Below are 13017 nucleotides of genomic sequence, written 5' to 3'. Positions count from 1 at the left end.
TAAATTTATGTGTGTCGTGTGCACCTGGAAAAATCTTCCAAGGATGAGACAGCAAGTAAAGGAGAAGCAAAAGACTTTCAAGTCAGATATACCTGGACTTTCCAAACCCTAGATCTGTCACTGACTAGTTCTCACAAGTTACTTTATCCTCTTAGAGCCGATGTTTCCTCATCTGTTATACAGTGAAAATAAGGTTTGCCTCGCAGGTCATTATAAAGGTTAGAAATGGTGCAATAGAAGATACCTGGTACAAAATGGATGCAAAGAAAGAGCTTATCAAATTATAATGATTATAATTATAATTTGCTTTTAAATTTGAAAAAAAGTAACAGGTTATACAAGTGAGTGGGAAATAACTGACTTGTTCACATCAGTTTCTTTTGCATTCTATGAAAGTCTGTATTGGAGAAAATAAACCTTCTAAATTCATTAGTATAATGGAACCCATGGTGACAATGAGTGGCAACACAGAACCGGAAAGTCACATTAGGAACTGGAGTCCAGCATTCATCCCTGGAGGTCACTGAGCAACACATCCCCCATTGCAAAAATACAGACCATCACCCTGCTCATCTCACAGAGTCATTTGATGATCAAATAAGAGTGATTGGGAAAACCACTGAAAATCTATAAAGCACTGTACAAGGTTTTTTAATGCAGTTCCATTTTTTTCATGCTACCCAAGATATATGCAAATATTCCAGACATCATCCCAAGCCCAAAAAGGAAGCCATGTGGGGATCACTCCTACTTTTTATATAGCACAACGAGCAAAAACCCTCACACCTCAGCAGCTCCTGATACACAGTCTTTGTATAAACTACCTGGTTCTCTACTCTGGCTGCACAATCACATCACTAGAGAGCTATTAAAAAATGCATATGCCCATGACTCACCCATAGACATTCTGACTTAATTATTCTAGAGCAAAGCCTGTGGTTTATTTCGGCAGCTCCTCAGGTGATTCTACTGGGCAGCCAGGATTAAGGACATTCATCTAGTGCAGTGGTTGTCAACTGGAAGTGATTTTGCCCCCCAGGGGACATTTAGCAATATCTGGAGACATTTTTGGTTTTCACAACTGGGAGCAGGGTGCTAGAGGCATCTAATGGGTAGAGGCCAGGCATGCTGCTAAGCATTCTACAATGCAAAGGACAGCCCCTCAGAACACAGAATTATCCAGCCCAATATGTCAATAGTGCATGACTTTGAGAGGGGCCACACAGAGGACTCGTTCTAAAGAAAGTCAGTAACTGACCATACTGCACAAAAATGGCACAGCAATACTTCTGGTCTCACATGCTCTCCAGAACCTTGTCATTTCCTCCATCAGGAGATGGAGTCTATTTCTCCTCTTCTTGAAATTGAACTGGTCTTTATTACTATCTCAACAAACAGAATTCAAGGAAATAACATGCTTGACTTCTAAGACAAAGTCATGAAAGGCTTCTGCTTGTCTTTCTCTCTCAAGATCTCTTTCCAATATCTCCCCTTTTTGGAAGCCCCAAGCCAGTAGGGAAAAAAAAAAAAATCCAGCCACCCTTGAGCTGCCATGTTGGAAAGATCACATGGAGAGATCACACGGAGATAGAGAGAGATGCTCAAAAGAAGCCCCAGCCATCCGTGTCTTCCAGCCTGGGTACCAGATATTTGTGTGGGTGAGCCCTCTAGTGATTCTAGCCTCCACCTTTCAGCTGCCCCAGGCAATGTCAAATGGAACAGGGGCCAGGTGTCTTCCCAGACTGTAGATTCACAAGCAAAGTAAATGGGGCAGAGGTTTTGGTACTACAGGGAGTATACGTTTGTTTGCTTGTTTGATATGCAATAATAGGTAATAAGAACAAGTCCCTTATGATGCTGTAAAAGATTCGTCTCTAAACTCTCTTCATTGTGCCACCAAGGTCAAAAGCTCACACATACTTGTAAAGGGAATGCATTTATATATTTTCAGCCCACACCCAACCCTACAACTTCCACCTCCATCCTCAGTGAATATGCCAGTTTACTTAAGAATTCTTCCTATTCATTCCTGTTGTGCTTTCTGTGGTCCAGAAGATCATATTTTCCAACATGTGGGTCAAGGGGTTTATGAGTCCTTTTTACTCTTGGTGAAGATTTCCACGGTGGAAGCAAATATAAGCATAAATATAGGGGAATCAATATAAATAAATAACATATTTTTTATTCTGATAATTAGTAAATTGGTAAATAGGATAATCTTTCATGACAGCAGAGTAATATATCCATCTCTGAACTGCTATGAAAATTCAACTCACAATTTATTCTAACGCAGCTGTCCCATCTGACATCACTCTGTGTCCTCTATGTGGCTGGCAGAGATACCACAACCAGGGGTCAACTGTTAGCTTCTAAGTCTTCCCACACAACCTCATGCCAACTTTAAAGATCTCATTCATTCCCAGTCAGTGTTCTCACTTTAACAGAAGATACCTGCAAGGCTGGGAATTCAATTTGCACTGTAATTCAGCTGTTCACAGAATGAGATTCTGGGTTTAGTTTTCAGCCATCTCAATAGATAAGGATCTCTTTCAAGGGGAACACAGAACCTTTCAAATCCTTTATCCAGCATTTGAGCTGGGAATTTGAATCCTTGGGCTCATTCATTTCTTTCCCCATATTGTCCAGGAACATTAGTGCTATGAGCCAAAGTCATTATACTCATTAGTTTGACAAAAATGTTTGAAGGTATCATGTACTTGGTCACCCAGATTCTTGCCTATTATAAGTATTTGATTAGGTGTATCTAGGGATATTTTATGTATTGTCATTGCTATCTCTGTACTCCTAGAAATAAAGTCAAAAGTGTCTTTAACATGAACTCAACGTAAGTGCCCATCAACAGAGGATTAGATAAAGAAAAGGTGGTGCATACACACCATGAAATACTACACAGCCATCAAAAAGAACAAAGCCATGTTCTTGGCAGCAACGTGGATGCAATTGGAGGCCATAATCCTATGTGAATTAATGCAAGAGTAGAAAACCAAATACTGCATGTTCTCACTTATAAGTGGGAGCTAAATATTGGGTATTCACAGACATAAAGATGGGAATAATAGACACTAGGGAATAGGGAGGGGAAAGAACTGAAAAACTGTTAGGTACTTTGCTCACTACCGGGGTGATAGCATCATTTGTAACCCAAACCTCAGCCTTACAGCCAGGTAACAAACCTGCACATGTACCCACTGAATCTAAAATAAAAGTTGAAATTATATTTTAAATTCAAAAAGAACTACTGTTGCAACAATATGTCACACTCAAAAAAGAAAGTACCTTTAAATCTAATTGGATTAAGAAGCCAGTTCCAAAAACCCCAGAACCAATTCAGAAAACTCATCCTCAGAATTATGCTCCTCTAGAAGCACTCCCAGTACCAAAATTACCGGGCCAAAGGGATCATCCTAAAGCCGCAGGCCGCATCTTACCACCTCCTTCCTCAAAGGCATATTTCATAGCTCCCCATTGAACAGCTCTCCATTGCCAGTGGAATCAAATCTGCACTCCTAAAACATGGCAATCCGCATATGCCTGCTAGGGGAGCCCTTCATTTTAAGTCTATTCTATTTCTTTTGTTGTTTTTATTTTTTCACAAGAGCATCAAGTAATCAGTCTATCCTAAAGAATCAGGTGATCTAAACAATATAAATAAGAACAACTGATATAAATCAAACACAGAAAGAAATCATGGACATTCCCAGTGGTGGATTTCACCATCATGAGTAAGTAGGTATTTACTGAGGACATGTTTTCTGCCAGACAAGCGACCCCCCACCCATGCCACTCCCTTTTGAGACACAGAGTGGCTCCTTCTTTCAGGAACTGACAATGAATTTAGGCTTACAGAAAACACTGATCATAAATCAAACATTCTGCCCTGATGCTCAGCTAGAATTTGCATATAAAACAATCATAGGATAATCTTTCATGACAGCAGGGTAATAGATCCATCTCTGAGCTGCTATGGAAATTCAACTCACAATTCATTCTAAGGCAGTTGTCCCATCTGACATTACTCTGTGTCCTCCATGTGGCTGGCAGAGATACCACACCCCAGGTGTCAATTGTTAGGTTCTGAATCCCTTTCTGAAAGGTAGAACTCCCATAGTCTTTTCACTGCAGATGGCAAGAAACTAACAGCCAATAAAATACATAACAAGTCACTGGGTCCTTCCAAGAAATCAAAACTCTGCAGGCAAAATCTGGAACTCTTCCCTGAAAGTGAAGCTCACTTTCATAGGCAAGAAGTTAGGGAATTCCAGGTTAAGGTGTTTATTTGCAATTATGAAAACTTGGTGTCAGTTTATCAAATGCAGGCAGAAAAGGATGGGGTGGGTTTGTCTTACGTGTCACCAATATTGTTATCCTATAGGTTGGTGCAAAAGCAATTCTGGTTTTTGCCATTTAAAAGTAACAGCTCCAGGGAGAGAAGGCTCTGAGTTGCCAGTGATGTCATTTATAAGAACCAAATGGCTCATCCTGCCACATAGCCCTGAGCTTCCTTAGTCATTTCTTTGGGTGATTTTTTTTTTTTTACACATACCCAGAAAATACATAATGATCACATGAAAGGCTAAAATACATATGGATTCACTCAACAACCACCTAAAATTGTGACATCTCAGAAGACTTCACACTGGCCCAAGGTCACACAATCATTAATAGAGCAATTGCAAAAACAAGTCACCTAACTCTAGAGCCCCCTCAACCTCAAGCTCTATCCCTTAACACTGTCTCTGTTTCTTTCCTATCTCAATAAAAGTGCTAAGACTGACTGCTGCATTGAACAATTATATTGTGGTGCTTGTCTTTTACATTTCTGTGTGACCTCTATTTCCACCATTAGAATAAAACTCACTGAGTTCCAGGACTTTGACTCCTAGTATTGCTATAGACCAGAGGAGTACCAGGCGTGTGGTAATGTTCATTTTTTAAAAGAATGGAGGAAGACTTTAATTAACAAATGAACACATTGTCCTTCATGGAAAGCTGAAGGAGACCAACTGCTGGACACTATGCAGGGATGAGCCTTCAATGCTAACCACATACTCACAGACCTTTTTCTTCCCCAAGTGAGACAGTTCTAGATGAATATCCAATAGCAAATAATGTTCAAGAGAAGCAAACTTTCATCCTTCTAAAAGCTCAGAAAAGTAGGACGACAGCACCCAGATATTTTTGTCACCTGGCCAAGGTACATTTCTTTATTTTCTGAACTGGTTCATTCATTTACAGGAAGAAAATAACAAAATATCCTATGATTTGACACTTGAATTTGGGAGTGGAAATTTCTCTTACTGAATTCCTTTCCTAGGCCATCATGTAGACGTCAAGTGTCAAGGCATCACTTTCAGAGAGTTTCTTTTTCTCTCTTTTTTCTTTTTGAGACAAGGTGTCACTCTGTCACCCATGCTGGAGTACAGTGGCATGATGATAGCTCACTGCAACCTCCACCTCCTGGTCCCAAGAAATCCTCGCACCTCAGCCTCTCAAGTAACTGGAACTACAGACATGCACCACCATATCTGGCTAATTTCTTTTGTATTTTGTGGACATGGGTTTTACCATGTTGCCCAGGCTGGTCTCAAACTCCTGGACTCAAGCGATCCTCCCACCTCAGCCTCCCAAAGCAGTGGGATTACAGGCGGGAGCCCCCACACCCAACCAGAGAGTTTCTTTTTAAAATAGAGAGACGATGGCATAAGAGAGAACTAAGTGAGCAGCACTGAAACATAAATGGCCTTTTCACTAGCTAAGGAAGGATAGCTTGACCTTAGAAGTCTACCATAAAAAAACACTGGCTGAAAGAAATTTACAGTCTCACCTGAGAAAATCTGTTCCTGAATCATCAACAAGCAATCAGTTTAGTGATAATAACAATCACAATCAACAATAATAATAACCAAGATATCATGAGCACTGATTAGGCGCAGGTACTGTTTTAGCCACGTTAAGTGGATTAACCTCATTTAATCCTTTAAAAAAATCCTATGAAGTAGATATCATTATTATCTCCATTTTGCAAACAGGGAAACCAAGGCACAGAGAAGCCATACAACTTTCCCAAAATCACCCTACTAAGAATTGGCACAGCAAACGCTGAAACCCAAGCAACTGGCTCGAGGGCCATGTTGCTTTGTCACCTCACTGCACCTATAATTCACTGCAAACGCCAGAAGGGAGAATGGCAGAATATAAAGTAACAAGAACCAAGCATTGAGAGGGCACCATGGGCTGGCTGCTGTACACTTGTGTTATCTCATTTAGCCTTCACGGCGATCTATTACTGCTCTTATTCTACAGATGGAAAAACTGAGAATTAGAGGAGTCATACCTTGCCCAAGGTAGCTAGTGGATCTATGAGACACAGGACATACCCAGTTGCCAAACTCTAGAGGTCAGACTCCAGTGCCCACATCATTATCAGCACACCATGCTCCCTTTCTGTTGGGACCAGTCTGGTGTCCCAAGCAAAATAAGGTGCTTGATGACACACAGAGCAGCCTGTGCATGGCATAACCTCTTTTCCACAAACCAGGCATGAGAGAAAGGCTGTATGGTGTGGCAGAATGGGCACAGACTTTGAAGTCAACTAGACCTGGGGTCAAACCCCTGCTCGACACTTACGAGCTATGTGACCTTAAATAAGACTCTCTGAATCTGTTTCTGCATGTTTACACCGAAGGACAAAGATCATCTAACCACCATGGTGCCTCCGAAGGTGACATGTGACAGTGTGTGGAAATTCTGGCCTCATGAAAACCTCAAATCATCCAGCCCCCTGTATCCATTTAGACACTCATTTTCTTGACCACAAGAGGGTAACATGAGCACAAAGGAAGTCCATCTCTGTTCAAAGGGTCTGCCTGCTCCTCCTGGGCAGAGTCATAGCATCTTCTGGGCAGACACTAAAAGCAAAATTTAAAAAAATGGACTCCCCGGATTAAGACCATGTTCCCTCAACTCCCAGCATTTGCCCTAGGAGCCAGCAGGAGTCACAACCATACTGCAGCTCTGCTAATGAGGCTGCCAGGCACCACGGTGCCAGAGAGACCAGGAGGGCATGAAATCATTACCAACGTTGCCAATTTGGACTAACAGGGACCCAAGGTTTCAGTTGGGAATACTGCAAAACAAATTAATGTCTCGGAAATATTTACATCAGTTGGAGATGGTTTTGTTTTGATTGGGGTTTTGTTGTTTGATGATTGGTTTTGTCCTTTAAAAAATTTTACTATATTTACTTAAAAGCAGGTAGCAGAATTTCTTAATATGAAAAAGAACTGTACTAAAATGTGTTGGTGTTTGAAAACTGCTTCTCAAGTCCTTTCTTCCGCCTGCATACGCTCTGCCTCTTTTTGTCCCCTAATGGTCACAGCTGACACAGCTCTAATCATTTTAAACGGACCGTTAGTTAAACACAAATGTGTAAAACCATTTTTAAAAGTCCCAGGGACAATTCTTTAGGCAGATGTTCTCTATTTTATATCTAGATTTTATGTACAGTGGCTCTAAATCAGGGAACTGCAGACTTCAGCCCACAGGCTAAATCTGACCCACGGACCGTCTTGGTCAATAAAGTCTAATTGGAACACAGTCACACCCATTTGTTTATGTGTTGTTCAAAGTTGCTATTGTGCTATAGTCACAGAGTTGAGTGGTTGTGACAGAGACCATCCGGGTCTACAATATTGACTATCTGGGTCCTCACAGAGCTGTTTGCTAGCTCTTGCTCTATAGCTAGTATTGGGGACCTAAATTGCACCAGGTATTTCATAGAGCCTGTCCCTACAGTAACTAAATAATTCTCTGTGCTTGTTAATGTCTGTTTCTTCAACTACATAGAAATCGAGAGACAAAAGCTATTTTCTTCCCAGGTCCTGAGCATAGAGACTAGCATAAGGTAAACAAAAACTATTTGTTGAATGAAGGAGCTGAATTGCTAGATAGACTTTGAGCTCTTGAGGGTCATAAGCACATCCTGGTCTTGAATGAAAACTTGACTGATGGTAAGTTCTCAGTAATTGCATGTTTGCTTCACAATTAATTTCATGGACTCTAAATTTAGAGGGTAGATACGTTTTGCAGGACATTTGGTGACTAAAGACAAATGCTTGTCTATATGATGATGAAGCTTTCTACAGCACACCATTCATGTATATCCTCTAATTTCACAAATCCTCTCTGCCTCAGCCTGATGCTCATGCTGGGCTCTGATGGTGCCGATCCCTTAACTGATTTGCAAAGCTGGTCTGTTATCATGTAGAATCCATCTGTGATTCACAGCATGGTTCCCAGCAGCCTGCTGGGACATCACTGGTGTGCTCAAGCCATCATTTTCATCCCTAGGGTATGTGGGCATTCAGCCTACTAACATTTACGTACATGAGAAACCAGAAACAGACATCATCAGATTCTGGAAAGACAGAAGGACCAAGTGGTAGAGACTAGCCAGAGATCTCTTCCCAAATGTATTTGTCATTAGGACACGGAAGAAGGTTTCACTTGCCACCCTCACATTTGCCACTCCCAAAATGTATTTGTCATCTGAACATGGAAGGAGGTTGAATATGAAGAAGAGAGAAATCTGACTCTCAAGGAGGCAACAAGATCTGGAAAGCAAACTGAGAGCTCATAAATCAATAGAAATCTCAGTGAGGCTCATACACCTCAATAGAAATCCAACACTTAGCTGTGCAAACTTAAGCCAATCAATTGATTTCTCCAAGAAAAAAATTTCTTAACAGCAAAATGGGTACCTTGTGATATATTTAAAGTGTCTAACAGTGGCAGATACTGTATACATTTAACTTCTCCTTCCTTTTCATATTTTTAACGCCCCAAAGCGAATGATCATTGGAAATTTCCACTTACCAAGCATTCCTTTCTTGGAACTGGACAGACACATGTCCTTCTCTGCACTGGGCAGGGCAAAACTCACCACAAACACTTCCACCCCATCGGCCATCAGGGCCAAACCCAAGACGAAAAAGAGAATCCACTGGAAGCGGCCATGGCCACACTCATCCATGATGGTCTCGTATTGGTGGGCCAATTGCTCCTCATCTTCCAGCCTCTCAGCTATCAGGTCTGTCTGGCCCCGAAGGCTGTCCATTCTGGAGGATGCCATCTTGGCCTGCTTGGCCTTGACATCATCTGGGTGAGGGATACCCTGGTACTCGCCCTCATAGATCTCGTCATCCTCATCATGGCCTTCGGTGACATCACTCTGTGCGTCTTCATCCGGGTTGGACTCATTGCCACGGTAATAGCCATCACTGGGGGCATAGCCCCCATAGTTGTCCTGATACTTGTAGTCATCCATTCCTTGGCTCTGCGACGGCCTGATTGCCTCTCGAGCTAAATCCCTTGCTCTGTGGTAGAGGTTTGGGCTATTTCAATAACCATCATTCATTATGTAGTTCAAACGTGAAATATGTGGTATGACTTATTAGGTGACAGTGACACTCGTTTTCTCCCACTTTGTCTTTCAAATCAATCGGATTTGTGCAAAGACAACCTGAATATCTTTCTGCACTCAAAGTCTGAAAAGTTTCAGGCTCTGGTCTCCTTCAGTGACTCAGACGTGTTGTACTGGGAAGTGTTAATTAGAAATGGATCCAGCTGTTTTTCTTGACAGGGAGCAAGCAGGACTTGGCAGACTGTGTGCTGGCCTGATTTGTTCTGCCACTGAAGGTTATGCCCTGAGAGCAGAGAGAAGGGATAGAGAAGAATGTTACAAAAGGTCGAAATTCTGACAAAATACTCTCAGAAGTAAGCCAATATATTTGGTAATGCCAACGTCTCATGTGTAAGGTGGGGAAATCTTGATCCGATACTCAAATGTCTATCAACTGAATGAGGATTCAATCAGTGAGACTAAGGCTAAGAGAGAAGGAACAGTGGTCAGAGAGGCCTTTTGAAGCGCTAATTAACCCATGAAGCGGGTGAAATCTTATGCAAGAATGAAAGATAAAGTGGTCAAGGGATTTTCACTATAAGACGATTTTGTGTGATAGATTTTCTGTTAGAACTTATCAAGCTTTGGCAATAGTATAGGTTATTACAGCTCAGTTTCTGTTATGAAAATGCCAGCTTTTGCCAGGCACAGTGGCTCATGCCTGTAATCCCAGCACTTTGAGAGGCCAAGGCAGGCAGATCACAAGGTCAGGAGATCGAGACCATCCTGGCTAACACAGTGAAACTCCATCTCTACTAAAAACACAAAAAATTAGCTGGGTGTGGTGGTACATGCCTGTAGTCCCAGCTACTCAGGAGGCTGAGGCAGGATAATCACTTGAACCCGGAAGGTGGAGGTTGCAGTTAGCCAACATTATGCCACTGCAATCCAGCCTGGGTGACAAAGCAAGACTCTACCTCCAAAAGAAAAAAGAAGAAAAAAAAAAAGAAAAGAAAATGTCAGCTTTTGCTGAGGGCGGTAGCTCACACCTGTAATCCCAGCACTTTGGGAGGCCAAGGTGGGCAGATCATGAGGTTAGGAGATTGAAACCAACCTGGCTAACATGGTGAAACCGCATCTCTATTAAAAATACAACAAATTAGCCGTGCATGGCGGCACATGCCAGTAGTCTCAGCTACTCAGGAGGCTGAGGCAGGAGACCTGCTTGAACCCAGGAGGTGGAGGTTGCAATGAGCCAAGATCACATCACTGTACTCCAGCCTGGGCGACAGAGTGAGACTTCATATTAGAAAAAAAAAAAAAGAATAAAAAGAAAATGCTAGCTTTTCTAACTTTGTCATGAAGTGGCTGTTCAATTTTATATCTAGAAATGTATGGCAAAAAAAAAAAAAATAGCCAAAAGCATTTTTCATGAGTCCCAGATTACTTATGAGATTCAGCATTGTGGTTCAAAGGCCAGTCTGTCCTCACGTCAGGTGTAAACAGGCGGGAACGGGGGGATGGGGAAACAACCAGACGACCTGGGCGTGAAACTCAGTTCTGCTGCTCAATGGTCCTGTGACCATGCACGCACCTTTCCAAGCCTCAATTTCCTCATCTGTAAAATGGGATAACTATAGAACTTAACTCATACAGCTGCGTATAAAGTGCTTAGAATAGTGCCTCGTCTGCACAGGTAAATACCATTTAAGCCTGGACATGAGTGTTGCTTTTTTTTTTTCCTCCTAGTTCCAATTCTGGACAGTAGGAGGCAACGTTGTCTAGAGCCAACGTCTCATCCTCTATCCCAATTTCGATCAGAGTCCCTCTGTTGACTCCTTTACCCAGGGGACTGTCACTGTGCCTAGAATCTCAGGTTTCACAAGGTGTGGGCCGCCGTTTCTTGTGTGCTACTGTGCGCCAGAAAATGTGCTAAGTGCATCACATCTCTCATCCCTAATTCTCACAACAGCAAAAAAAGAAAGAAAAAAGTATCTGTATCTTCATCTGAGGGATAATCAAACTGTGTCTCAGAGTGGGTTAGTAACGTGATCAAGGTCACAGCACTAGGACCAGCTCACTGGTCCCAAAGCCAGCTCCTCCAATGTCCTCATGCTTCCCAAATGCTATCCCAAGGGACTGTTACATTAGGTCACCTAGGGAGCTCTAAAAATACAGATTCCCAGAGCATTATGCAGAAGTGCTGGTTTAAGCTCAGAAATCCAAATTTGCACACAACTCTCTCCAAGTGGCTCTGAGGACCTGCCCTGCAGAGTAGCCCCTCAGGGCCCCCCACCCCACCCCAATTCTCCCAGCTGCTGGACCCTCTGATAGGGATAATGCTCAGACCTCCACACATCGAGGCTGCCAGAGACTCATGCGCCAGGTCAAACCACCTGGCGACAGTACACATGCCATCAACATTCACACACCTCCCTGTCACACCTGAAATCCACTGTCCTAGCATGCTCAGCAGATGTCACCTGACAAAGGACTGGGCACACCAGTCCTCGCCATGGCTGCTGGACTCCTCCCTCTGCCCACAGCCTATCCCTGGGCCCTCTGCCCCACACCTGCTGCCTGGCACTCCCAATCTTCAGCCCTGGACAGATTCTAACATTGAGACCCATCCGACTCAGACAACACAATGCATTTCCTTCTGAGAGGATGGAAACCAGTGGTTCTCAAACACTGCAGGGTGAAGCACCTCTCAGAACACGGGCAGCTCAACAGAAATGCCAATGCTAGGACCCCTCTCTGAAAGACACTGAATTTGCAGGGTGGGGTCAGGGCCTTGCAATCTGCATTTTCCACAAACAACACAGGGAATCCAGGACTGCACTTTGAGAAACAGTGCCAAAGAAGCTGGCAAGAAATGTTTACTAAGAAATGATTTGTATTCTATTCTTTCAGATTTTTCACCATCTCCAGTAAATGAATTTCTGTTAGACCATGTTGGCCTGAACCATGTCAGATTCTAAATCTGCTTTTATTACATCTATTTAGGGACCACCGAAGGAATATATACAGCATGAGAGTTTGTAGAGAGTTATAAAAAACGGAGACAGAACACCAACGGACTGAGGCCTGATGTGTTATTTCCATCCTGGGGGGCCTATAACATCATGAACCAGAAATAACAGACTTGGAATTCCAGAAGCACTTGTGGGACTCACCACTGAAGGCAAAGGTTCTGGGAGCTGCATCGCAGAAAGAAGAGGATCTTCATCAAACCTAACTCCACTCACCTGATTCAGTTGAAAGAACTGCTATGAATGTCAAGTGCAGCAGAGTAAAGGGGAATCACTGTCTGGTGACTTTTTTCATTTCTATTTCGTTTAAGAAATACAACTATTAATCATTTTCAATGGTACTGGCTGAATTGTGTCCCTATAGCGTGAAGGTATGTTGAAGTTCTGACTGCTGGTACCTCAAAATGTGATTTTATTTGGAAAGAGAGTCTTTGCAGAGGTAATCAAGTTAAGATGAGATCATTCAGATGGGTCCTAATCCAATACGACTGGGGTCTTCAGAAAAGGACACAGAGACAGACACGCTCAAAAGGAAGACAGCGTGAAGACCCAAGAAGAGTGTCA

The 13017-nt window shown here is 42.6% G+C and overlaps 1 protein-coding gene across 5 annotated transcripts in view; it reads right to left on the bottom strand.

Moving 5' to 3' along the window:
• Window positions 1–13017, bottom strand: part of SV2B (synaptic vesicle glycoprotein 2B) — a 188519-nt gene that overhangs the window by 56047 nt on the left and 119455 nt on the right. For all 5 annotated transcript variants that reach the window (XM_032252771.1, XM_032252766.1, XM_032252767.1 and 2 more), the window contains one exon: window positions 8896–9725. In XM_032252771.1, coding sequence (XP_032108662.1) covers window positions 8896–9346 — 451 coding nt within the window. In that variant the 5' untranslated portion in view covers window positions 9347–9725. The remainder of the gene's footprint in view (window positions 1–8895; window positions 9726–13017) is intronic.

Source organism: Sapajus apella, unplaced genomic scaffold (assembly GCF_009761245.1).
Source record: "Sapajus apella isolate SASKATOON/1434 unplaced genomic scaffold, GSC_monkey_1.0 scaffold80, whole genome shotgun sequence".
In the NCBI taxonomy this organism is placed as follows: Eukaryota; Metazoa; Chordata; class Mammalia; order Primates; family Cebidae; genus Sapajus; species Sapajus apella.
The sequence above is the reverse complement of the archived record's forward strand: the minus strand, read 5'-3'. Positions and strand labels throughout refer to the sequence as shown.